This window comes from Podarcis erhardii, assembly GCF_964252035.2.
Source record: "Podarcis erhardii genome assembly, chromosome: 9".
Lineage (NCBI taxonomy): Eukaryota > Metazoa > Chordata > Lepidosauria > Squamata > Lacertidae > Podarcis > Podarcis erhardii.
This window is the reverse complement of record NC_138512.1, coordinates 67,346,993-67,372,955: the sequence shown is the minus strand read 5'-3', so window position 1 is coordinate 67,372,955 and position 25,963 is coordinate 67,346,993. Positions and strand designations below refer to the sequence as shown.

Genomic DNA, 25,963 nt, shown 5'->3' with positions numbered 1-25,963 from the left:
TGTGGGGTGCATATTTATTCTGCCATGCCTGACCCAGCGAGCCTTTCCCTTGGTAAACAGCCGGAAATGGCAGGAAAGAATTGCTGTTCACATCGTAAGAAGCTTGTGGCCTGGAAAGGCATTCTGTCCGGCACAAAACTCAATGAGGCATCATTGCCACAGCCACATCTTTGACCCCCCCACCCACTTACACACTCCGCAGTCACCGCAACAGTCCATTAAGTCCGTCTGCCATTGAGGGCTTTGGTGCTGGGCAAGCACAACCTGCGGTTGGTTCATGATCACCGCCTGAGTGTTCATTGCAACGACGGCTGAGAAAAGAAAGAGGACCAAAAAAACAATTGTTAAATGCAATCAACCATCCTCCTGATTTTTAATAATAATAACAATAATACCAATAATAATAATAATAATAATAATAATAATAATAATAATAATAATAATTTATTTGATTTTACAAGTGTAGAGTTATAACAATACAAATTACATATCCATATTTAGAGATTTCTCTGAATCTCCAGACTTCCATCCCCTCCATAGGTCCTATTGTCAACCTTTTCGACTGTGTGTTGTTGTTGTTTAGTCGTTTAGTCATGTCCAACTCTTCGTGACCCCATGGACCAGAGCATGCCAGGCACTCCTGTCTTCCACTGCCTCCCGCAGTTTGGTCAGGCTCATGTTTGTAGCTTCAACTGTATTATTTCATAATCCATATTTTGTATCTCTCCACATTGTTCATAATATTTGCTACATTACAAGTGTTATTTTTGTTGTTGTTTAGTCGTTTAGTCGTGTCCAACTCTTCATGACCCCATGGACCAGAGCACGCCAGGCACTCCTGTCTTCCACTGCCTCCTGCAGTTTAGTCAAACTCATGCTGGTAGTTTTGAGAACACTGTCCAACCATCTCATCCTCTGTTGTCCCCTTCTCCTTGTGCCCTCCATCTTTCCCAACATCAGGGTCTTTTCCAGGGAGTCTTCTCTTCTCATGAGGTGGCCAAAGTATTGGAGTCTCAGCTTCACGATCTGTCCTTCCAGTGAGCACTCAGGGCTGATTTCCTTAAGAATGGATAGGTTTGATCTTCTTGCAGTCCATGAGACTCTCAAGAGTCTCCTCCAGCACCATAATTCAAAAGCATCAATTCTTCGGTGATCAGCCTTCTTTATGGCCCAGTCCTGCTAATGTTTCCATCTGCTTACAATGGTCTCCTAAATAAATTATAATTTCCCCCCATTCTTTATTGGCTTCTCCTGCAGGCCAATCAGGTTGCTGATTCACTTCATCCAGGAGCCAGATTGGTTGCTCCTGCAGGCCAATCAGGTCGCTGATTCACTTCCACCTGGAGCTGGATTGGGTGGCTCCTGCAGACCAATCAGACTGCTGAATTCTGGATCCTATTGGTCTAGGATTCAGCTCAGTACATAACACTGAGCTGTATCTAGGTTTTCTCCTTTTGGTGCCAGGTTAAGCTATGCCATTTTGCTTGGACAATTTAAGATAATGAGTGATTTGTCAGATTTTGGCTGGCCCACATGCATCTGAGACTATATAAGTGTGTATATAGGTGCATTGTTAATAAATGAGCAACTAAAAAAAGTTTGTTTAGGTTTTCTCTTTTCTTTTCCCAAGCAGAAATAATGTGTAAGCAAGTGTCTGCTCCCTAAAAAAAAGGTCAACAACTCTGGGAAACCTTTCCTAAAAAAGGTCAACAACTTTGGGGTTGCCCCCTTTAAAAAGGTCAACAACTCTGGGAAATGAGGAGAGGGGCACCAGAGAGATCTTTGCACCACAGCGGCAGATATGCTTAAGAGGGCCCTGAGGGCAGTATACAAAACTAGTTACCATATTTTTCCGCCCCCATGTATAAGACGCCCCCTACTTTTGAGGGCTCCAATTTAAGAAAATGGGGGGAGGATTGCCCCTGTGTACAAGAGCCCCCCCCCCCCGATTTCTAACCTTATTTTACAGGCGGGAAATCTAGTCTTATACACGGAAAAGTATGGTAGTTAGTTAGTTAATTAACAATAGTGTGAATGGGCGTAAAAAAATCAAGTGCTGAGAATTTATGCAACAGACAGATGTATGAAACAGTCCTTAAGGATGTGTCAGCTAAAACAACAACTAGGGGATGTTAAGAATTAGTCTGGCGCACGTATGGCCCAGCATACATGTGTGATGTCACATGACGGGAGGAGGGGCCCTGGCCCTTTCCATGAACATTTGGGGGCTTTGCCTCCCGCCCTCAGGCCCCCAAAGGCACCCCCTGGTCTGGTGAATCAGGTCTTAATGCAGGACGGACAAAATCCTCACACTTTCTTAGGATAATGTGATCAAAAGGACTGACAGTTCAAAGAGGAGAACAAATAAAAGATTGAGATTTGAAAAGGATAAGGAGAAACCACAGGTGGGAAAAGAAATTAGGAAAATAAACGGTTGCAGAGGCAATGCAGCTGTGGAAGACAGACGGAACTCTCTCCATGGTTTTGAATGAAAGAAAGAGGTAGGCAAAATGAATGAGGCAATTTGCACGCCCAGAGAAGAGGCTGGGCGAAGGAGATTTCAAAAGAAGGGAAATAATAGCCTGCTTTCAGCTTGAAGGCGGGGGTGAGGGTGAGGGTGGGGGACCCAGGAGCTAAACTGAAAATGTGCAGAACCATAGAAAGGAAAATGGCAATGAAGAAACAAGACGAAATAAGCACGCTTCAGCAGAAAGCGGGACTCCTGCATGTTTCTTTCTTTTTTTAAAAAAAATTATTTTTATTGAGTTTACAGAATACAGAAAAAAAGAAAAAAAGACAGATAAAAGAGAAAAAATATAAAGGTTACAAATTTCCATAATCCTTTTTTAACAAACCTACTGAACTTCCCCACAACCTCCAGACCCTGCATTCTTTGTACTACAAACATCAGCAATTTGTTATCTTGTTTCGTAACTTATTGTATCTTTCAATTTATCATGTTACTAAATTCAAAATGTTATGTCCCAGTTCTTATATATTTAAATTTAAACATAATAAAGTTATTTCATAATTCCACCTCTGACTTCTTGTGCCTTGGTTTTCATTTCACCTATTACAATTGCTGAAGCTAAAATTTCTTAAATAGTGCATTTTCTTAACATTCATACAACTTATAATGTTTTTGCAAATAGTCCTTAAATTTTTTCCAGTCCTCTTCCATTGCTTCTTCTCCCAAGTCTCGGATTCTGCCGGTCATTTCGGCCAGTTCCATATAGTCCATCAACTGCGTCTGCCATTCCTCCAGCGTGGGTAAATCTTTTGTCTTCCAATACTTTGCTATGAGAATTCTTGCTGCTGTGGTAGCATACATGAAAAAAGTTCTATCCTTCTTTAACACTTTCTGGTCCACAATGCCCAGAAGAAAGGCCTCCGGTTTCTTAGGAAAGGTATATCTAAATACCCTTTTTAACTCATTGTAAATCATCTCCAAGAAGGCCTTCACTTTTGGACAAGTCCACCAGAGGTGAAAGAATGTCCCTTCCGCCTCCTTACATTTCCAACATTTATTATCAGACAGGTGATATATCTTTGCAAGCTTGACTGGGGTCATGTACCACCGGTATACCATTTTCATAATATTTTCCTTCAAGGCACTACATGCCGTGAATTTCATTCCGGTGTTCCATAACCTTTCCCAGTCCTCAAACATGATGTTATGCCCAATATCCTGCGCCCACTTTATCATGGCGGATTTGACTGTCTCATCCTGTGTATTCCATTTAAGCAGCAAGTTATACATTCTCGAGAGTAATTTGTTTTTTGGTTCTAGCAATTCTGTCTCTAGTTTCGATTTTTCCACCTGGAACCCAACCTTTTTGTCCACTTTAAAAACCTCTTGAATTTGAGCGTAATGCAACCAATCTCGCACCTTATTTTTAAGTTTTTCCAAGCTCTGCAACCTCCAATTGTCTCCAATTTTTTCAATTATTTCCCAATATTTTGGCCAATAGGCCTCCATGTTAAGTCTCTTACGGGCCTTGGCCTCCACCGGTGATAGCCACCTCGGGGTCTTACCCTCCAATAAGTCTTTGTATTTTGTCCAGACCGTAAATATTGCTCTTCTGACAATATGGTTTTTAAACAATCTATGAACTTTAACCTTGTCGTACCACAAATATGCATGCCACCCAAAAGCATTATCAAACCCTTCCAGATCCAGGACATCAGTGTTCTCCAGCAAAAACCAATCTTTCAACCAGCAGAAGGCTGCAGATTCATAATATAGCCTCAAGTCCGGCAGGGCAAACCCCCCTCTTTCTTTCGCATCAGTTAGTATTTTAAACTTTATTCGGGGCTTTTTGCCCTGCCAGACAAACTTAGAAATATCCTTCTGCCATTTTCCAAAACATTCCACTTTGTCCACGATCTGTAGGGCCTGGAACAAGAATAACATTTTCGGCAATACATTCATTTTTATAGCTGCAATTCGACCCAACAAGGAAAGTTTCAATCTTGACCAAATTTCCAAATCTCTTTTAATTTCTGACCAACATTTTTCATAATTATCTTTAAACAAATTCAAGTTTTTGGAGGTCTCCTGCATGTTTCATAGCTGTGCCCCAAAGGCAAATTTTGGCAGGTGGAGCTGGTCATACAAAGTTGGAAACGGTTTCCCCATGCCCAAAAATTCCCACTAGGAAACTGGACGGCCTTGGACCAGTATATCTGAAGGAGCGTCTCCACCCCCATCATTCTGCCCGAACACTGAGGTCCAGCTCCGAGGGCCTTCTGGAGGTTCCCTCGCTGCGAGAAGCCAAGTTACAGGGAACCAGGCAGAGGGCCTTCTCGGTAGTGGCACCCGCCCTGTGGAATGCCCTCCCACCAGATGTCAAAGAGAAAAACAACTACCAGACTTTTAGAAGACATCTGAAGGCAGCCCTGTTTAGGGAAGCTTTTAATGTTTAATAGATTATTGCATTTTAATATTCTGTTGAAAGCCGCCCAGAGTGGCTGGGGAAACCCAGCCAAATGGGTGGGGTATGAATAATAAATTTTTATTATTACAGTGGTACCTCGGGTTACGTACTTAATTCGTTCCGGAGGTCCGTTCTTAACCTGAAACTGTTCTTAACCTGAAGCACCACTTTAGCTAATGGGGCCTGCTGCTGCTGCCGCCGCGCCCCTGGAGCACGATTTCTTTTTTTTTTTTTTTTAAATAATTTTTATTGATTTTACAACATAAACAAAAAACAAATAAACATAACACGACTTCCCCGAACCTCCCCTTCACTGCATCCATATTTTAAAATTTTTAGCAATTCTTCATCCCATTTTTATATTTAATTCTCTTTAAAAAAAAAAAATTCTATTTTATAAATTTCGATTTATAGCTGTAATTCTTTGTATCCAATCCCTTGACATCTTAACATTCCGAAATTTTACAACAATTTTTAAGATAGATTTTAAATTTTTTCCAGTCCTCCTCCACTGTCTCTTTCCTCTGGTCACGGATTCTGCCGGTCATCTCTGCCAGTCCCATAAATTCAGTCACCTTGGTCTGCCATTCTTCCAGAGTAGGTAATTCTTTAGTCTTCCAATACTTCGCCAAAAGGATTCTTGCTGCTGTTGTTGCATACATAAAAAAGGTCCTATCTCTTTGGTACCAATTGGCCGACCATGCCCAGGAGAAAAGCCTCCGGTTTCTTTACAAATGTCCACTTAAGGATTTTCTTAATTTCGTTATAGATCATTTCCCAGTAGGCCTTAATCTTTGGGCAGGTCCACCAAAGGTGATAAAAAGTTCCTTCACATTCATTACACTTCCAACAATTGTTATTGGGCAAATGATATATCTTTGCAAGCTTGACTGGGGTCATGTACCACCTATAGATCATTTTCATTATGTTCTCTTTCAGGGCACTGCATGCCGTAAATTTAATACCTGTGGTCCATAACTGCTCCCAGTCAGCAAACATAATATCATGACCAATATCCTGTGCCCACTTAATCATAGCTGATTTAACCGTTTCATCCTGTGTATTCCATTTTAGCAGCAGATTATACATTCTAGACAAATTCTTAGTATTGGGTTCTAGCAATTCTGTTTCTAACTTTGACCTCTCCTTCTGAAATCCTAGTTTTCTGTCCTGCTTAAAAGTTTCATTGATCTGGAAATAATGTAACCAATCTCGGACTTTAGGTTTCAATTTCTCGAAACTCTGTAGTTTCAACTTTTCACCATCATATTCTATAATTTCACAATATTTTGGCCAATCTGTATCCATGTTCAGTCTTTTTACCGCCTTGGCTTCCATTGGTGACAACCACCTAGGGGTTTTACTTTCAAACAAATCTTTATATCGATTCCATACATTATACAATGCTTTCCTAACAATATGGTTTTTAAAATTTCTATGTACCTTTACCTTATCGTACCATAAATATGCATGCCAACCAAAGTTATTATCATAACCTTCCAGGTCTAGAATGTCTGTATTCTCAAGAAGTAGCCATGGTTTCAGCCAGCAGAAAGCTGCTGCTTCATAGTAAAGTTTTAAGTCCGGCAGGGCAAAGCCCCCTCTATCCTTTGCATCAGTTAGAATCTTAAATTTTATTCTGGGTTTTTTGCCCTGCCAGACAAATTTAGATATGTCTTTCTGCCACTTCTTGAAACAGTCCATCTTATCTAGGATTTGCAATGTCTGGAACAGAAACAACAATCTCGGCAATACATTCATCTTGATAACAGCAATTCGGCCTAACAAGGAAAGTCTCAATCTTGACCATATATCAAAATCTTTCTTCACTTCAGCCCAACATTTCTCATAATTATCTTTAAATAGGTTCACATTCTTAGATGTTAAATTCACCCCCAGATATTTTACCTTTTTAGTAATTTCCAAACCAGTTTCTCTTTGAAAACTGTCTTTTTCCCCCACCGTAAGATTTTTTTCCAACACCTTTGTCTTATGTTTATTTAATTTAAAACCTGCTACCTGACCAAATATTTCAATAAGTTCCAAAACTCTTTTTGTACTGGTTTCTGGCTGTTGTAATGTCAAAACTAGATCATCTGCAAATGCTCTTAACTTATAATGTTTAGTTCCGACCTGTATACCTTTAACCAGCTGGTCTCTTCTAATCATATTTAGGAAAACCTCCAGTACCGATATAAACAATAGAGGAGAGATTGGGCATCCCTGTCGTGTCCCTTTCTCTATTGGAATTTCGTCCATAACCATACCATTTACAATTAGTTTGGCCTTTTGCTCAGAGTAAATTGCACTTATACCATTTTCAAAGTTCTTGCCTACCCCCATCCCTTGGAGATTCCTCTTCATAAAGCTCCAACAAATATTGTCAAAGGCTTTCTCTGCATCCACAAAAATCAAAACAGCTTTTCTATTTATGTCAGTTTCCAGAAGTTCTAGAATATCTATAATATTCCTCACATTATCTGACAATTGCCTGCCTGGTAGAAAGCCTGTTTGGTCCCTGTGAATCTCCTCTAACAACACTTTTTTGAATCTTTTTGCTAAAATGTCTGCAAAAATTTTATAATCCACATTCAAAAGTGATATAGGGCGATAATTCTTAACTTGATGTTTCTCAGTTTCTGTCTTCGGTATAAGTGAAATGAATGCTTCCTTCCACGATTCGGGAGCCTTTTTCCCTTCCAAAATTTGATTGCAGACTTCTTTCAATGGTTGTATTAACCAATCCTTCAGTACTTTATAATATCTCGCGGTTAGTCCGTCTGGTCCTGGTGATTTTCCCAGCTGCATATCCTGAATGGCGCTCTCTATTTCTTGATCTGTAATTTTCTCATTCAAACTCCTTCTATTATTTTCAGAGATTTTTGGTAGGCCGTATTTTCCGATAAATTCTTCTATCTCCTGTTCGTTTTTTGGCCCTTGTTTGTATAATTTCTTGAAAAAACTTTGAAAACAATTGCTTATCTCATTTGGTTTATTAATAAACTTCCCATCTACTTCAAGTGATGTCACTGTATTCAATTTTTGCCTCTTTTTCAGTTGCCAAGACAGTAGCTTCCCACATTTATCTGCGGTCTCAAAAGTCTTTTGTCTCATTTGTTTAATTTTCCATTCTATTTCCTGATTCATCAATTCCATATATTGTGTTTGATAGAATTTTATTTCTCTTAATATCTCATGAGATTTAGGCTTAGATCTCAATTTCTTCTCCCCTTCTTTTATTAGGTTCCAAATTTTCTCTTTCTTCTCATTCTGTTTTTTCCTCTTTATTGAATTCTGTTGTATTAGGAAGCCACGCATCACGGCTTTACTTGCATCCCAAATAACTCTTTTTTCGGTGTCTGATCTCATGTTAATCTCGAAGTAGTCTTTAAGTGTTTTTTGGGCCTTTTTACAAATTTCCTCATCTCCAAAGAGGGTGTCATTCATTCTCCATCTAAAGGTTCCAGCTGTTGTCAGTTTCATTTCCATCTTGACAGCATTGTGGTCAGAACAGGTCTTTGGGCAGATTTCTATTTTTTTAACCTTCGATGCCAGATTACTAGAAGTCCATATTTGATCAATTCTAGTCCATGTCATTTTTGCTTCAGAGAAAAAGGTCCCCTCCCTTTCCAGAGGGTTCCTAGTTCTCCAAATGTCAATCAGGTCCATAGTGTCAGTCAGTTCAAAGAAAGTCTTTGGTAGTCTTCCATCATTAGATATTGTTTGTCTTTGGGCCTTGTCCATGTTTGTGGAGACGACTCCATTCATATCACCCATCATTATGATTTTAAAATCCAAAAAGTCCATTAAAGTCTCGTGCAACTTCTTGAAAAATTCAGCCTTCCCCTCGTTTGGTGCATAAACTCCAACAATCAACATCTTTTCTCCATAAATTTGAATTTCCACTGCCAGGTATCTTCCTTGGTCATCCTTAAAAATCAGTTTTGGTTCAAATTTTTCCTTAACATAAATCACAACTCCTCTTTTCTTAACTCTATCTGATGATATAAATTCTTGTCCTAATCTCTTGTTTATTAAAAGTTTTCTATGTATCCTGGCAATGTGGGTTTCTTGTAGGCAGATTACATCTAGATGTTCTTTCTTTAATAGATGAAATACTTGGCCCCTTTTTCGAGGGTGGTTCAAACCATTACAATTCCAGCTGTAGAGTTGCAGAGACATTTTTGTTATTGGGTAGCTCTTCCACCGACTGCACCAAGTTGTTGTTCCTCCTCGGTCGGTGCTCGGTTCAGTCCAAATGATAGATTTGAAATGTCCGGTACTTCCCCCTCACTAACAGTTCCTTTCTGAAGATCCTCTTGATTTCTTTCCAAAAAGAGTTCTTTATCCTGGTTTGATTTTATTTTAATTTTCTTCCCTTTAAAGTTAAAGGACAGCCCTTGTGGAAATTCCCACCTGAATGGGATATTATTCTGTTTAAGTAGATCAACTAATTCTTTAAATTGAGATCTAACCTCCAAAAAATATTTAGGAATATCCTTGAAAATCTGGATCTGAGAATTTTTAATGACCAAGGCCTTCTGGAAATGTAGGTTCAGTATTTTGTCTCTTTGTTCCTTTGATCCCAGGGTAATTAAACAATCTCTTGGCTTCTTCCCTTGCTTCCTGCCAATCCGAAAGGCTGAGGTTATCACAAATTCATCTTCTTCTCCATCTAGCTCATCATTCCAAAAATCTTGAAATTTATCTGTGAGGAATTCCCCAAGCTTGTCCTCTTCCTCTTCTGGAACCAGTCTTAGTTTCAGGTTCTTGCTTTTCCTTTCCAGTTCTAGTAGGGCTAATGCTGTATCATGTTCATGTACTTTTTTTGCAATAGGCGCAAACTTTCCTTTGGTTTCTTCGGCAGTAGACCTAGCACTCTCAGCTATTCTCCTTGTTTCCGTAGACTCTTGAACCAAACGGTTTATAGAATCTGTGTTAGATGAAATTGTTGTTGTGTTCAGGTCTAATCTTGTTGTCAACTCCATCAGTTTCTTAGAGTTCTCTGTAGACTGTTTAGTAAGTTCTGCAGATTGCTTGGTGAGTACTTCTAGTGACTGATTTATTTTGAGCAGAGCCTGTGTCATTGACTCCATTGATGCTGCTGTTATTTTTTCTTGTGCAGCTGCTGCTCCTGATAAAGAGCCTCTTTTTTGAGCTTGTTTTTGAGCCTGCTTTGTTTTACTTCTTGTTGAAATCTCTTCTGGCGGGTTGCTCATAACTCAAGGTCATTCACACAGGAAAGTTGCAAGTGGAAAGTCCCGCTGGATACACCGTAATGCAACTAAAGCCCTCTAGAGGGGGAAATTGTAACCATCCAAAGTCACCCACAACAAAGAAACAGAAAGTCCAGAGGCAAAAGTCCCACTAAGAGTCTTTAATTTGTAGCACTTTACTGTTAAAATTGTAATCCACCAAAGTCCCGTTAATATGTTTCAAATAAGTCTTATTTTATAACCACTGTCCTTTGACAGCTCACTTGACAGTTCCTTTTTCAGGCGATCGCTGCTCCGGCAGCCTGACCAGAAGTGTCGGCAGCAGAGGTTTTTTATTCCTTATCCCTTTCTATTGCAGGTTAAATTAATTCTGTTTCCTCCCCCCCTTCCCCTGCACTACAGGGGGGAGATCCTTTCGATGTCTGGTCTAGTAAAAGTTAAAAAGAAAGTCCATTTAAACACAGCTCGGTCTTTTCATTGCTCCGTTAATCATGCAGATCCGGGAGGCTGACTTCCTTAATTTTTACCTTCCCGTTTTCAGCCAAATCTTCTGGATTTTTAAGTCCCGTTTTAATTTTGCGTTCTTACTCACGGGTATTGTTGTTGCCAATCGTTAGTTTCAGAAAGAAATCGGCGCTCTCCGTTAATGGCGACGCGGCTTCACTCCGTAAGCTGGGTAGCGATCCTCAGCACCGCGCTCACCCCGATGCCGCTCCGGAGCCTTTAAAAAGGCTCTTTCACGATGCCGGGGGGGCGCAAAGGTGCCCACCGAATCTCCTTGCTCACAGGCTTCAGCGCCTGTGATTTTAGGGGTCCCCCGCTTGCCGTAGCGGGTAAGACCCGAACTTACGGAGCAGTCCTGCCTCGGAGCTCGAGGCTAGGACCGCCATCAAACGCTGGCGCCGACCGGAAGTCGCCCCTTGGAGCACGATTTCTGTTCTCATCTTGAAGCAAAGTTCTTAACCTGAAGCACTATTTCTGGGTTAGCGGAGTCTGTAACCTGAAGCGTAGGTAACCTGAAGCATATGTAACCTGAGGTAACACTGTATTATTGAAAGGTCAAAGGATGACTGATTTGTATTTCAATCAGCCAGCCTCATAGCAGCCTAGCGAGTCTTGGAAAACAGTGGTCTATGGAGAATAATATCAACATTTAAAAACAGCAGCGTCTCCCTTTCTAACAACCATGGAGAAAAGTTTAAGAAGAAGGGGGGAAAGCCTGCAAAAAAAGTCTGTTGCTTTCTCAGTGTTGTTGCATTATTGCCATCTGGAGGGGCCCTCTTGAACTGAGAATTATAAAATCATAGAACTGCAGAGTTGGAAGGGACCACAGTGGTCATCTAGTCCAACCCCCTGCAATGTAAGAATCTTTTGCCCAAAATGGGGCTCGAACGCACAACTCTGAGATGAAGAGTCTCATGCTCTACTGACTGTGCTACCCCAACTCACTTTATTCAACACAATATAAGCAGGACAACATCCCACCCCCTCACAACAAAGTATTTGTTGTAAACAAAGTTACAGAATTTCAGCAGAAACTACCGGGCCTGCATATATTGGAAACTAAGCAGCCCAAAACCTTTGCTGAAGCAAACAGCATTGAAAACGAGATCATGTATTATAAGGCTGCCATATTTCTACAAGTTGGTGAGCTTTTTTTAGGCAATCGACCTCAGAGTAGTTGAGTTTTTTTGGGAAATTGCCTCCCCGCTCAGGACGTATGGCAGCCCTAATGTATTATGACTCGGATACCATTTTGAGCACAAATCATCATGCTTGCTCAATAGAAAGGACATCTCAAGTAACCCCCTCATGTACACAGGGGTACCTCCGCCTCAATAAATATTATGCCACCCCTCCCTACAAAGTATATAGTGGTACCTCGGGTAAAGTACGTAATTCGTTCCTGAGGTCCGTTCTTAACCTGAAACTGTTCTTAACCTGAAGCACCACTTTGGCTAATGGGGCCTCCTGCTGCCACTGCGCTGCCGGAGCCCGATTTCTGTTCTTATCCTGAAGCAAAGTTCTTAACCTGAAGCACTATTTCTGGGTTAGCGGAGTGTGTAACCTGAAGCGTATGTAACCTGAAGCATATGTAACCCGAGGTACCACTGTATACACAAAGTATCAAATGTGGTGACAGTAATGATAATACAACAAAACCACACCACCACAAACTGGCTTATAAGTATAAAACCAAATTTACTAGAATAATAGCTAGTAAAAGTCTGGAGATACAGTAAAAATGGTGGCTTTGTCTTGCACATGGCACCTTAGTATGTTTGCTGTTTGAATGGTTACAAGTCTATCTCTATTCTAGCTATTATTCTAGTAAATTTGGTTTACTCCCTGCAGACATATTCTGTCAGATGTCAGTCACAATGAAGTCCCACTAAAATGTGAGGGACAGAATAGGTGTGACTTCAGCCCTGTGGGATTGGCAAGCCAGTCTTACCCACACCATTGCCTACTTTGTTCAGCTCTCCTTTCCACAATTCTGAGGTCTCTCACAACCCCTTCCAAATTTACCAAACGCCCCACTGCTGCAACTTGAATATATTAGGAAAACCAGGCAAAGGTATAATTCAAATTTGCTTATCTTGTAAAACAAATTGGAGTGCTTTGAGAAGGTAGTCTAATACCATAAACGAGTTGTTGAGATATGGCAGAGTTGAAGCTGGCACCAAGTTGGATTTTTTAAAAAACAAGAACAACATTGGGTTTCCCCTGAAAATGGTAAGTTCTGGTTCTATGCAAGGGAAACACAGGCTGGCATTTTGATGATGACAGACACCCATTCCATAATAAATACCCGTCTGGAAGCACACTTGGGACAGCCAATTTGGGACTTTCTGTTAATAAATTTAACCTGTATACAGTAGGTATATGTCTAAACAGAAATGATTAGAAGCTCTGCTTTTGCTTTCCAAAATTTTATGTTTGTCTTCCAGTAATTTTATTTTTCTCCATTGCTTTTATCTTGCCTTCCCTGGAGATAAGAACATTTCCAAGTCAACTCGTAAAGAACTTCTAAACAATTGGACAAAATAACCCTGTAGCATTCAAAGAGAGATAATGTTGCCCCATGCCACCTACCTGGTGCTTAGAAGGAGACAGGGAATGTTCTTCGCTGAAATCAAGTGTAACTGCAGAGTTATTCTGCTGTGGCAGGCAACTTTTTCAGCTTTCCAAGATCGTCACTGGCTGTTTCCCTACAAGGAAGTGGTGGTCAAAAATCATCCAAGCTGATAACTGCTCCTTCTGGACTTAGTCAGTAAGCAGTTTTGCAAGAACATAAAACAGGTCTTTGGGTAATAAAGGAATGGCAAGATTGTACATACAATCGAAACGTTATTCAAAAGTTTTTTAAAGCACTAATAGATTTATGTCTTTTGTATAAACAGGAAGTAGGTGTGTATTGTGTGGAGAAGGTCTCATTCAGAAAGTCCTGGTTCTTTGAGATTTTATTTTGAACTAGGGTTCCACCCTGGTCACAGTAGACTGCAATTCTATGCGTACTAACTTGGGAGTAAATTCCACGGAACACCGAAACTCTGAGCAAGGTGTTTACGATTGCTCCGCGAAATGTTTTATTTCCCAACAGAACACACAAGACTGAATAATGATAATAAAATGAAGTTTGCCTAATTCCTCCCCTTGTTTTGTACAAGTGTTCCCGACTTTGTGATAGGCAGAAATTCAACAGGAGAAGCTTTCCTGGCGTGGTGTGAAGAGAAAAATTCTCCCCTGCACCTTCTTTGTGATTCCTTTGGTGGCAGTGAAAAAGCTTTTTATTTCCCCAGAACTTTTATGTTGTATTATATTCAGAACTTTTTTTCTAGAAAAAGAGGTGCCCTTTTGACCTTTTTTTAGGGGGAACACCCAGCCAAAGCTGTCGTGCAGTCCTGAGCGCCATGCCAGAACGCCACGGAGGTGCCAGAACGCACCAAAGAGATGAATTCATGCCCCCCCAAAGCCCTATTATATTGTTTTTCTCATTCTTATAGCATTCTTATATGTTTTAATTGCTATTTTAAGTGATGCAGATAGCTTTGTTAAAGGGAAGCGTATCAACACTGTTAACAAATAAATAGAAAAAACAATTTACAGTGCTACCTCAGGTTACATACGCTTCAGGTTACATACACTTCAGGTTACAGACTCCGCTAACCCAGAAATAGTGCTTCAGGTTAAGAACTTGGCTTCAGGATGAGAACAGAAATCGTGCTCCAGCGGCGCAGCGGCAGCAGGAGGCCCCATTAGCTAAAGTGGTGCTTCAGGTTAAGAACAGTTTCAGGTTAAGTACGGACCTCCGGAACGAATTAAGTACTTAACCTGAGGTACCACTGTACTGGTTTCATGTGCTCAGTGACTACAGCTGACTTTTTTGATATGAGAGCTACAGGCGATATATCATATCCAGGATATGAAATGCATCATTTCCTTTATTTATTCTATAAGGAAGTAAAACACGAATTCCTGGACCAGCCCAGGCAGGACAGATGGGCAGCCGTGCAGAATTGCTTGGAGACTCAACATTACTTTATTCCTGATTTATTTGCTTTCTCTCCCTCCCTCTCTTTACTTTTGTGTTTATGGTATGAGTGCACAGCTGCATGGGAACTGTGTGATCCAGACAGTCAGTCACGTTGCGTTAGAAATAAGAATATGAGTTGGAAAGAAATGAACGCAAGTACTTAAAAGCTGTTGTGGGGAACAGTTCTCTGCCAATGGGCACTGTCTTTTAAGTCGCTTTCTAAAATATGGGTTCTCTGAGTTTCTCATTTTTGTACAGTTCTCCATATTTCCACATCAGTCTATGATTTATTTATTTTAAAGTCCTCATGTAAATTCATCTGCATTTCAGAGCAAATTTCTCCTAAAATGGATACATTCTGCAAATTATTATTATTATTATTATTATTATTATTATTATTATTATTATTATTTATTTGTACCCCGCTCATCTGGCTGGGTTTCCCCAGCCAGTCTGGGCGGCTTCCACAAAGACCAAAATACACTAATATGTCATACATTAAAAACTTCCCTGAACAGGGCTGCCTTAAGATGACGTCTGAATGTCAGGTAGTTGTTTATCTCTTTGACATCTGATAGGAGGGCGTTCCACAGGGCGGGCGCCACCACCGAGAAGGCCTTCTGCCTGGTTCCCTGTAACTTGGCTTCTCGCAATGAGGGAACCGCCAGAAGGCCCTCGGCGCTGGACCTCAGCGTCCGGGCAGAACGATGGGGGTGGAGACGCTCCTTCAGGTATACTGGGCCGAGGCCATTTAGGGCTTTAAAGGTCAACACCAACACTTTGAATTGTGCTCGGAAACATACTGGGAGCCAATGCAGGTCTTTGAAGACCGGTGTTATGTGGTCTTGGTGGCCGCCCCCAGTCACCAGTCTAGTTCCCGCATTCTGGATTAGTTGTAGTTTCTGGGTCACCTTCAAAGGTAGCCCCACATAGAGCGCATTGCAGTAGTCCAAGCGGGAGATAACTAGAGCATGCACCACTCTGGCGAGACAAAGCAATTGTCCCTGATATAATGCATTTCTGTATGTTCTTTTTAACTAACATAAGCATTTTATGCACACTTTATCCCAGTTTGTGCATTTTAAATACACTGCTTGGCTGGAGAACTGCATTGCAAAATTGGGAGGGCTGTGGATTTCAAAAAGCGGGTGTGATTCAGTTCTTGCATTGTTTCAGAAAGAGCCTATTAGGTAGATTCACCATTAAATTGCAATTTCACACATACCCCCAAATTCAACCAACACCCTAAACACACTCAGTAACCCCATCGAGCATTGAGGGAATCACTTCTGAATAAGTAATTGTATTCTTTCTCAAAGCAACTACAGGGTGGAAAGACAATGGGAGGTTAACTCATCTCAACCATGTTCATCTTCCTGATCGACTCCACCCTCCCACCCCAGCAGTCCCACAGGACAAAACAAACAACCAATTATGAATGGCTTCCTGAGAGGTTGCTTTTCCATGCTTTTTCCAAACCACAAAAGGTGGTGGGAGGGAGTTTGCACCTGGGTCACTTTAATCCATTTTAATTGTGCAATCCTAAAGTTCCAGCTTATTTAACTTATATGCAGAACTTATTTAACTTATATGCTTATTTAACTTATATGCAGAATTCATCATGCGAAAGGCTGGGCTGGATGAATCCCAAGCCGGAATTAAGATCGCCGGAAGAAATATCAACAACCTCAGATATGTAGATGACACAACCTTGATGGCAGAAAGTGAGGAGGAATTAAAGAACCTTTTATTGAGGGTGAAAGAGGAGAGCGCAAAATATGGCCTGAAGCTCAACATCAAAAAAATGAAGATCATGGCCACTGGTCCCATCACCTCCTGGCAAATAGAAGGGGAAGAAATGGAGGCAGTGAGAGATTTTACTTTCTTGGGCTCCATGATCACTGCAGATAGTGACAGCAGTCACGAAATTAAAAGATGCCTGCTCCTTGGGAGAAAGGCGATGGCAAACCTAGACAGCATCTTAAAAAGCAGAGACATCACCTTGCCAACAAAGGTCCGTATAGTTAAAGCCATGGTTTTCCCAGGAGTGATGTATGGAAGTGAGAGCTGGACCATAAAGAAGGCTGATCGCCGAAGAATTGATGCTTTTGAATTATGGTGCTGGAGGAGACTCTTTAGAGTCCCATGGATGGCAAGAAGATCAAACCTATCCATTGTGAAGGAAATCAGCCCTGAGTGCTCACTGGAAGGACAGATCCTGAAGCTGAGGCTCCAAGACTTTGGCCACCTCATGAGAAGAGAAGACTCCCTGGAAAAGACCCTGATGTTGGGAAAGATAGAGGGCACAAGGAGAAGGGGACGATGGAGGACGAGATGGTTGGAAAGTGTTCTCGAAGCTACAAACATGAGTCTGACCAAACTGCGGGAGGCAGTGGAAGATAGGAGTGCCTGGCGTGCTCTGGTCCATGGGGTCACGAAGAGTCAGACATGACTAAACGACTAAACAACAAAAGTTCCAGCTTGAATCCCGCCTGTTGTAGTCTGGAAGTACCTCCCAGGAATTTTCAATGAGACTCTTAAGTCCAAAAGAGACAGCTGCTTCAAATAGAGACTTCTGAACTCCACACTTGTCAATCTGCATGAACGTGTTGGGAAGGAGAAATTGCAGGTGGGACCCTTTTTACCCATCTACACTCTCCTCCTCACTGCACAACATCACTTCTTGGGCAATTTTTCTCCCCTTTCCTGTGCTGGAGTCCAGCCGGGGAGAAAGAAAACATGCAGGAAATGGCAGGAAGGCACAGGGTACAACACAAAACACATGCACACACCTGCTCATTCACTCTTTAACAATTGCCTGGGAGAATTCCACAAGGCTGCAGCCAAGACATTTGCACTGGACCTGGAAATCCTTCCCTGCATTTTAAAAGCCCTCATTTACAGGGAAGCAAGGGGCAGAGTACAAAGTTTCTTGGTACAGTGAGAAGGTTGTGTAAGGGAAACGGACTCCAGCGATTGCTCCAGGAAGTTCCTTGTGCTACTCTTTGAAGAAGAGGGAGGGGGCCTTTTAGGGTTCGGCACAAAGCTGGCTCCTCCATCTCCATGTCCTCTTATCCTGCACCAACTCCTTAGGGCTGGGGTGTCTCTTGCCCCCTCAATATTGAGGGGGCAGAGGAGGCTGAGCGCCCAGCCAGTTGGAGCACAGCACCAATGGCAGCCACCTCCTGAGCATGAGAGAGAAGGAGCTGCGTCCACTGACGCTGCGCAACACTGGGCTAAGCACTCAGCCCCCTCCCAATGATATGTGTGTAACACATACGTGACATCCCAGATGCATGACACATGTGTGACCTTGCCTGTGTGATGCTGGGCCCTCCCAATCTTGGGCCCTGGAATGCGGGTGGCACTGTTGTCTAAACCACCGAGCCTCTTGGGCTTGCCAATCAGAAGGTCGACGGATTGAATCCCCAGAATGGGGTGAGCTCCCGTTGCTCTGTCCCAGCTTCTGCCGACCTAGCAGTTTGAAGGCACACCAGTGCAAGTAGATAAATAGGTACCACTGCGGAGGGAAGGGAAATGCTGTTTCTTTGCGCTCTGGTTTCCGTCATGGTGTCCCGTTGCGCCAGAAGCAGTTTAGTTATGCTGGCCACATGACCCAGAACGATGTCTGCGGACAAACACCAACTCCCTCAGCCTGAAAGCGAGATGAGTGCTGCAACCTCATAGTCACCTTTGACTGGACTTAACCGTCCAAGGGTCCTTTACATTTTTTACCTAATCTTGGGCCCAAGCCGGCACCTCTGCTTTCACCCCTGGCATTGGTGTTAAAATGTATACTTGTGCGTGAGGAAAGACTTTAGATCAGCCCAAACACAAGTCAGGCAAACACCCAAACACATACAAGGATCACATACCCTCCAACATTTCTCTGACGAAAATAGGGATCCCCTATTCTATTACAGTGGTACCTCGGGTTCAGAACTTAATTCGTTCTGGAGGTCCGTTCTTAACCTGAAACTGTTCTTAACCTGAGGTACCACTTTAGCTAATGGGTCCTCCCGCTGCTGCCGCGCCGCCGGAGCACAATTTCTGTTCTCATCCTGAAGCAAAGTTCTTAAACCAAGGTAATATTTCTAGGTTAGCGGAATCTGTAACCTGAAGCGTTTGTAACCCGAGGTACCACTGTATTATGATTATATTCCACCCATCTGATTGGCTTCCAACATATATAAAAAACATTACACATTATAAAATGTATAAAAAACTTCCCTATACAGGGGGCTGCCTCCTTCAGATGTCTTCTAAAGATTGTACGGTTACTTATCTCCCTGGCTCGGGTGGTCGCTTAACTCCATGACTGATGAAAATAGGGACGTCCTAAGGAAAAGCGGGACATTCGGGAATGAAATCAGAAACTGGGATGGCTTCTGTAAATGCAGGACTGTCCCTGGAAAATAGGGACGCTTGGAAGGTATGGGATCATGTATATATGTGTCTAAGCCACAGCATGGAGGGGAAGAAATCGTCTAAAGGAAATGGCAGTAGAAAGTCATGAAGGCAAAGCCTCATCCTCAATAGCTCTCCGTCCTGTGTAGCTAAAGTGAGAGGATGGGTTTGCTTCACCTAGTACAGTGGTACCTCGGGTTAAGTACTTAATTCGTTCCGGAGGTCCGTACTTAACCTGAAACTGTTCTTAACCTGAAGCACCACTTTAGCTAATGGGGCTAATGGGAAATTGCCTCCCCGCTCAGGACGTATGGCAGCCCTAATGTATTATGACTCGGATACCATTTTGAGCACAAATCATCATGCTTGCTCAATAGAAAGGACATCTCAAGTAACCCCCTCATGTACACAGGGGTACCTCTGCCTCAATAAATATTATGCCATCCCTCCCTGCAAAGTATACAGTATAGTGGTACCTCGGGTAAAGTACGTAATTCGTTCCTGAGGTCCATTCTTAACCTGAAACTGTTCTTAACCTGAAGCACCACTTTAGCTAATGGGGCCTCCTGCTGCCGCTGCACCGCCGGAGCCCGATTTCTGTTCTTATCCTGAAGCAAAGTTCTTAACCTGAAGCACTATTTCTGGGTTAGCAGAGTCTGTAACCTGAAGCGTATGTAACCCGAGGTACCACTGTACCCCCGGGTCGTCATTCCAGGAAATATTGCACGGCTTTTAATTATGACAGGTGAAGGTGACGGTTAAGTTGAGAAAACATACAGGATAGAGGAAATCAAGGTCGATGCAGCAGTTAAATTGCGAAAAGGCACACACTGTGAGGCAAATACAGCATTCCTGTTGCACGTATAACCAGTCACCCTTAGTGACTGTCAACGGAACAGGATGTAGAATATTTCCACCTGCATTCAAGATGAAGGTGAAGTGGAAGAGGTTCTGGCTTTTAAATGGAGCTTGGGGCTGTGTACACACAATACAGTGGTGCCCTTCAAGACGAATGCCTCGCAAGATGAAAAACCCGCTAGACGAAAGGGTTTTCTGTTTTGGAGGTGCTTCGCAAGACGAATTTCCCTATGGGCTTGCTTCGCAAGACAAAAATGTCTTGCGAGTTTTTCCGACTTTCCCCCCTTTCCCCCCTTTTTCTAAGCCGCTAAGCCGCTTAGCCGCTTATCCGCTAAGCCGCTAAAAGCCGCTAAGCCGCTAATAGCGCTAATCCGCTAAGCCGCTAATGGGCTTGCTTCGCAAGATGAAAAAACCGCTAGATGAAGAGACTCGCGGAACGGATTCTTTTCGTCTTGCGAGGCACCACTGTACCCTTAAAGCACATTCAAAGCACATTTCCCACTCCAAAGAATTCCAGGCCCTGTTGTTTGCCCCTCAGAGAGTTACAATTCCCAGCAGCCCTTAGGAAATGGCAGTGCCCAGAAATTTTCAGGTAGGTTGGGGAGGGGGGGAATGTGCTTCAAACGTGCTTTAAAGGTATAGTGAGACCAGTTTGGGCAGTTTAACTATTCTGCCTCTTCATCATTTGTATGCATATGGTCCCTGACTATCACTGACTGGTTGGACGCAGAGGAATGATCGAAGGAACCATTTGGGTAACACCCAGGGGAAGAAGGCTTAGAGGGTAGATAACATAGACAATTGTATCATATCAGGGGAAACTGCTTGCACAAATGTCAGAGGAAGCTGCACATTCAGCTGTGTACGTTACGGGAAATTTGCACTAAAATGCTGACTAGTTATCAGGAGGACTCAGCTTTGTGCAACAAAACTTGCAAACCAAAACAGAAATGCTGAAAACTGAACTTAAGACGGGGGAAATAAGAAACTGAGAATTGACAGATCCTTCTATCACTGCAGAGACCCTTGACAGACCCTTCTATCACTGTACAGTGCAGGGGCCAGCAAACTTTTTCAGCAGGAGGCCGGTCCACTGTCCCTCAGACCTTATGGGGGGCCGGACTGAAATATACTCGGAGTCCTGTAGTGATTTCATGCTCTTTATTGCAGCTTGTAAAACAGTGATTGAATTGGCCCCCGAAAACCAGGCTTTTATATACATTATTTACACAATGAGCCCGGTCTGATTGGCTGATTCTGCTTCCCTCCTGGATCCTGATTGGTCTTCTCCTGCAAGCCAATCAGTTGTTGCATTCTAGGATCCTACTTGCTTATTGTTCTAGGTCCCAAGGTTAGTACAGTGGTACCTCGGGATGCGAACGGGATCCATTCCGGAGCATGACGTCATTTTGAGCGTCTGAACATGCATGAGCGGCGATACCCGGAAGTAATGCGCTCCGTTACTTCTGGGTTGCCGCGGAGCGCAACTCGAACGCTCTCAACCCAAAGCGCATTCAACTCGAGGTATGACTGTACGTAACACAGACTATATTTTTTGTGTGCGGGGAGAATGAACAAATTCCTATGCCCCACAAATAACCCAGAGATGCATTTTAAATAAAAGCACACATTCTACTCATGTAAAAACATGCTGATTCCCGGACCGTCCGCGGGCCAGATTTAGAAGGCGATTGGGTCGGATCCAGCCCCCGGGCCTTAGTTTGCCTACCCATGGTACAGTGCTTTAAAGATAGGTGAAATGTGACCCCAGCACACTGCCTGGCTTTAAAGCTGCATTCGGCGCCAGCTGCAGCTCTTGGGCTGTCTTCAAGGGTAGCCCCATGTAAAGCGTGCTGCAGTAGTCCAAGCATGTGGTGATCTGAGGCCAAGCTATTCCAGTCCAAGGACAGCTGCAACTGGTGCAGCAGCTGAAAGCTGAGCGTAGGCACTCCTTTCCATCAAGACCACCTGGACCTCCAGTGGTAGCTTGGAATCAAGGAATACCTCCAGGCTATGAAATTGGTCTGTCAAGGGAAGGGCTTGCCCAACCAAAGCAGGACACCTACTCAACTGTAATAGCAGTAATCAGCAAAAAAAAGCGACCATGAGACAAATGCACTCAGCATCTGCATTCTTCATTTAGAGCATGCTTCTTCTCTTGGACGGACTTGTGACTTCTCGTTTCAGTTTTTAAATATATAATAGGAAAACAGCCTGTTCCTCCTGCAGTATCGAGATTGCAGAGTTGGTTCCCACCTCAAAGAACTGCACAAAAAAAGAACAGACAGCTGTGTCTTCTCAGAAACCCATCATAGGGTGGAAAGTGAAGCCAGGGTGCAAAAAGCAAGCAAACAAATACCATCAGATTTTTCACACATCCTTAAAAAGATAGTATTGAGCTATGTGTAGTTTGGGGGGTTCCGACAGCTGACTGGTCAATCACCAGGTAAAGGTATAACTAGAACTGTGTGGAACGGAAAAGAACCATTTCTCTGGGTCCCTCCAGAATGGATTTTGTTTTGCTTTGCTTTGGCCACATGTCATTGATGCAAAATAATAGGGCATTATTTAGACTGGGGACGCGGGTGGCGCTGTGGGTTAAACCACAGAGCCTAGGACTTGCTGATCAGAAGGTCGGCGGTTCGAATCCCCGTGATGGGGTGAGCTCCTGTTGCTCGGTCCCTGCTCCTGCCAACCTAGCAGTTCGAAAGCACGTCAAAGTGCAAGTAGATAAATAGGTACCGCTCTGGCGGGAAGGTAAACGGCGTTTCCGTGCGCTGCTCTGGTTCACCAGAAGCAGCTTAGTCATGCTGGCCACATGACCCAGAAGCTGTACACCTGCTCCCTCGGCCAATAAAGCGAGATGAGCGCCGCAACCCCAGAGTCGGCCATGACTGGACCTAATGGTCAGGGGTCCCTTTACCTTTACCTTTATTTAGAGTGGACTGTCCACACCTCATTCTGCTTTGTAAGTTGTTCTGCAACGCTTTCCCAATGGTGTTGCATGATTGCTGTCTGGAGGGAAACTATAACTGGGGGGCAGGGACAAGCCAGAAGTTGCCAGTTGCTTATTACAACTTATTACAACAAAAGCTTGAGTGCTAAGGACAGGAACCATTGCCCGATGGGGAGAGAAACCCTAGCAGTTGTGAAGCCCCATCCACTGTTTTCCATCGGGGAGGAAGTTGTGGCAAGAGCAGTCCATCCCTCCCTCTCTGTGGTGGTTAGTCTGGTTTTGAAAAACCCTGAGAGGCAAAGAGCAGCAGTTGAAGAAATTACAAGAGTATGACTTCATCATCATTCACCTAGGGTGGGTAAAGCATAATAATGCTTGAACCCCTCAAGATATTGTAGGGTTGAGAAAGAGCAACTAAAGCGATCACGGGGTGCAGCAATGAAGGAAGGTTGCAGAGTCTGGGACTTTTTCGTTTGGAGAAAAGGCACGTGAACAGAGTCACGATAGAAATTTATAAGATTATGCATAGAGAAAGAGGATGAAGTTTTCCTTCCTCTCTCAAAATGTTTACAAGTACTTCCGCCCCCAAAAAACCCCAGAGTCCTTTCTGTTGGGAATACAGTGGTGCCTCGCAAGACGAAAATAATTCGTTCCGCGAGTTGCTTCGTCTTGCGATTTTTTTCATCTTGCGAAGCGCGGATTCCCCGGGTATTAACGGTTTTACAAAAAAGGAAGCAAACCCGCAAGACGTTTTCGTCTTGCGAAGCAAGCCCATAGGGAAATTCGTCTTGCGAAGCACCTCGAAAAATGGAAAACTCTTTCGTCTAGCGAGTTTTTCATCTTGCGAGGCATTCGTCTTGCGGGGCACCACTGTAATAAGACTGAAATTCCCAGGTGTCAAGAAAGGTCATTCATGTATGTTACTATTGCAGCCCGTGTTTTGTTAGCCCCAAAATGGAAAATGAGCGAGGTCCCAACTAAGGAAAAATGGCAACTTAAGCTAGTGGGATATGTGCAGCTTGCAGACCTAACATACAGAATAAGAGAGCAAGAAGAACATAGGTTTAGAGAAGATCGGGAAATGTCTATTGAATATGTGGAAGGAAATTGTGCATGCTTGAAAATGTTGGCAGCATTAAGATGAATTCAACAGTGTAAATATGTTTTGATGGATGAAATAATGGAATAGTGAATGGTATAGTTCATGTAAAATATGCAGGGATCTAAGATATTGCCAACAAAGGTCTGTATAGTTAAAGCCATGGTTTTCCCAGTAGTGATGTATGGAAGTGAGAGCTGGACCATAAAGAAGGCTCATCGCCGAAGAATGGATGCTTTTGATTTATGGTCCTGGAGGAGACTCTTGAGAGTCCCATGGACTGCAAGAAGATCAAACCTCTCCATTCTGAAGGAAATCAGCCCTGAGTGCTCACTGGAAGGACAGATCCTGAAGCTGAGGCTCCAGTACTTTGGCCACCTCACGAGAAGAGAAAACTCCCTGGAAAAGCCCCTGATGTTGGGAAAGATGGAGGGCACAAGGAGAAGGGGACAACAGAGGACGAGATGGTTGGACAGTGTTCTCGAAGCTACAAACATGAGTCTGACCAAACTGCGGGAGGCAGTGGAAGACAGGAGTGCCTGGCGTGCTCTGGTCCATGGGGTCACGAAGAGTCAGACACGACTAAACGACTAAACAACAACAACAAAGATATGCAAAATGAACCATGCAAAGAGAAGAAGGGATGTCATTGATATTTTAAGGATGTTTAAATGAGTATTTTAAATTGTAAAACAGAAAATTTAATAAAAATTATATATATATAGATATTTAATTCATGGAGATATTCATGGAGAAGAGGGCTACTGATGGCTACAGTGATACCTCGGGTAACAGATGCTTCAGGTTACAGACTCTGCTAACCCAGAAATAGTACCTCGGGTTAAGAACTTTGCTTCAGGATAACAACAGAAATCGTGCTCCGGCGGCGCAATGGCAGTGGGAGGCCCCATTAGCTAAAGTAGTGCTTCGGGTTAAGAACAGTTTCAGGGTAAGAACGGACCTCCAGAACAAATTAAGTTCTTAACCTGAAGTACCACTGTGCTAGCCATGATGTCTATGCTGTGGAGGCAGTAATGCTTCTATATACCAGCTGCTGGAAACGGCAAGAGGAGAGCGTGTTCTTGTACTCAGATCTTGCTGTCGCATCTACTTGGCCTTTGTGAGAACACGATGCTGGACTAGATAGGCCAATGGCCTGATCCAGTAGCCTCTTCTTGTCCTTATCGCCTTGAGTCGCTGGGAAACAAATTCACGAACCCTAGACAATTGGGGAAACTCTCCTCTCTCAGCATCTCTATGAAAGCTCTCTCGTTTCAGAGAGAGAGAGAGAGAGAGAGAGAGAGAGAGAGAGAGGAGGTGTGAAGTTGAAGCATGATTTGCAGCAGATGAGTAAAACCAGCCGGGAATGCGCACAAGCCTGGAGTCAACTAGTTGTGTAAGAAAAGCTTAAAAAGGGAAGTGATGGTGGCAGCGTCCTGTCACAAGCCTGAAACTGCTGGACTTTCAGGTCTTGCAAAAGTTCACGGGGGCGGGCGGGAGTGCCTCTGTGGTTAAGCAGAGGCGAAATGTTGACACCAGGTGCAGAACCATGTGGTTCTTCCGTAGCAAAGAATGGGCCCCGGAGGCTAAAGGAGTCCCCAATGCAACACTATAGTGTTGAAACACCAGTGAAGTCTGTTCCTGTGATCGGGGATCTAGCATGAAACAGTGGCAGGCAACCAATACATCTTAGTCACTATGGATTCATCTAGTGGCCAGAGATTTACTCTACAAAAAACAGGGGGCGGGATAAGGCTATCAGTTGCTACTGTCTATGGTGTTCTACCTCCTCCTCTGTGGCTCTGAATACCAGGTCCTTGAAATTGCAAGTCGAGAGAGGTCTGTTGTGTTCAGTTCCTGATTGTGGGTTTCTATCCCATGTACCCTGATATATTCATTTTTATGTACACTTTGGTCAGGAAATGGTACTGCAATATTCAGGAAAGTGTTGAT

The 25,963-nt window shown here is 43.1% G+C and overlaps 1 protein-coding gene and 1 long non-coding RNA gene across 2 annotated transcripts in view; one reads left to right on the top strand and one right to left on the bottom strand.

The window, feature by feature from the left end:
* LOC309350394 (placenta-specific gene 8 protein-like) overlaps window positions 1–13,442 on the bottom strand; it is a 28,732-nt gene extending 15,290 nt beyond the window's left edge. Inside the window, exons 1-2 of the mRNA XM_081877445.1 lie at window positions 13,250–13,442; window positions 192–311 (exon numbers count right to left, since the gene is read on the bottom strand). Coding sequence (XP_081733571.1) covers window positions 192–300 — 109 coding nt within the window. The 5' untranslated portion in view covers window positions 301–311; window positions 13,250–13,442. The remainder of the gene's footprint in view (window positions 1–191; window positions 312–13,249) is intronic.
* LOC309350483 overlaps window positions 1–25,963 on the top strand; it is a 300,644-nt gene that overhangs the window by 240,014 nt on the left and 34,667 nt on the right. The window lies entirely within an intron of this gene.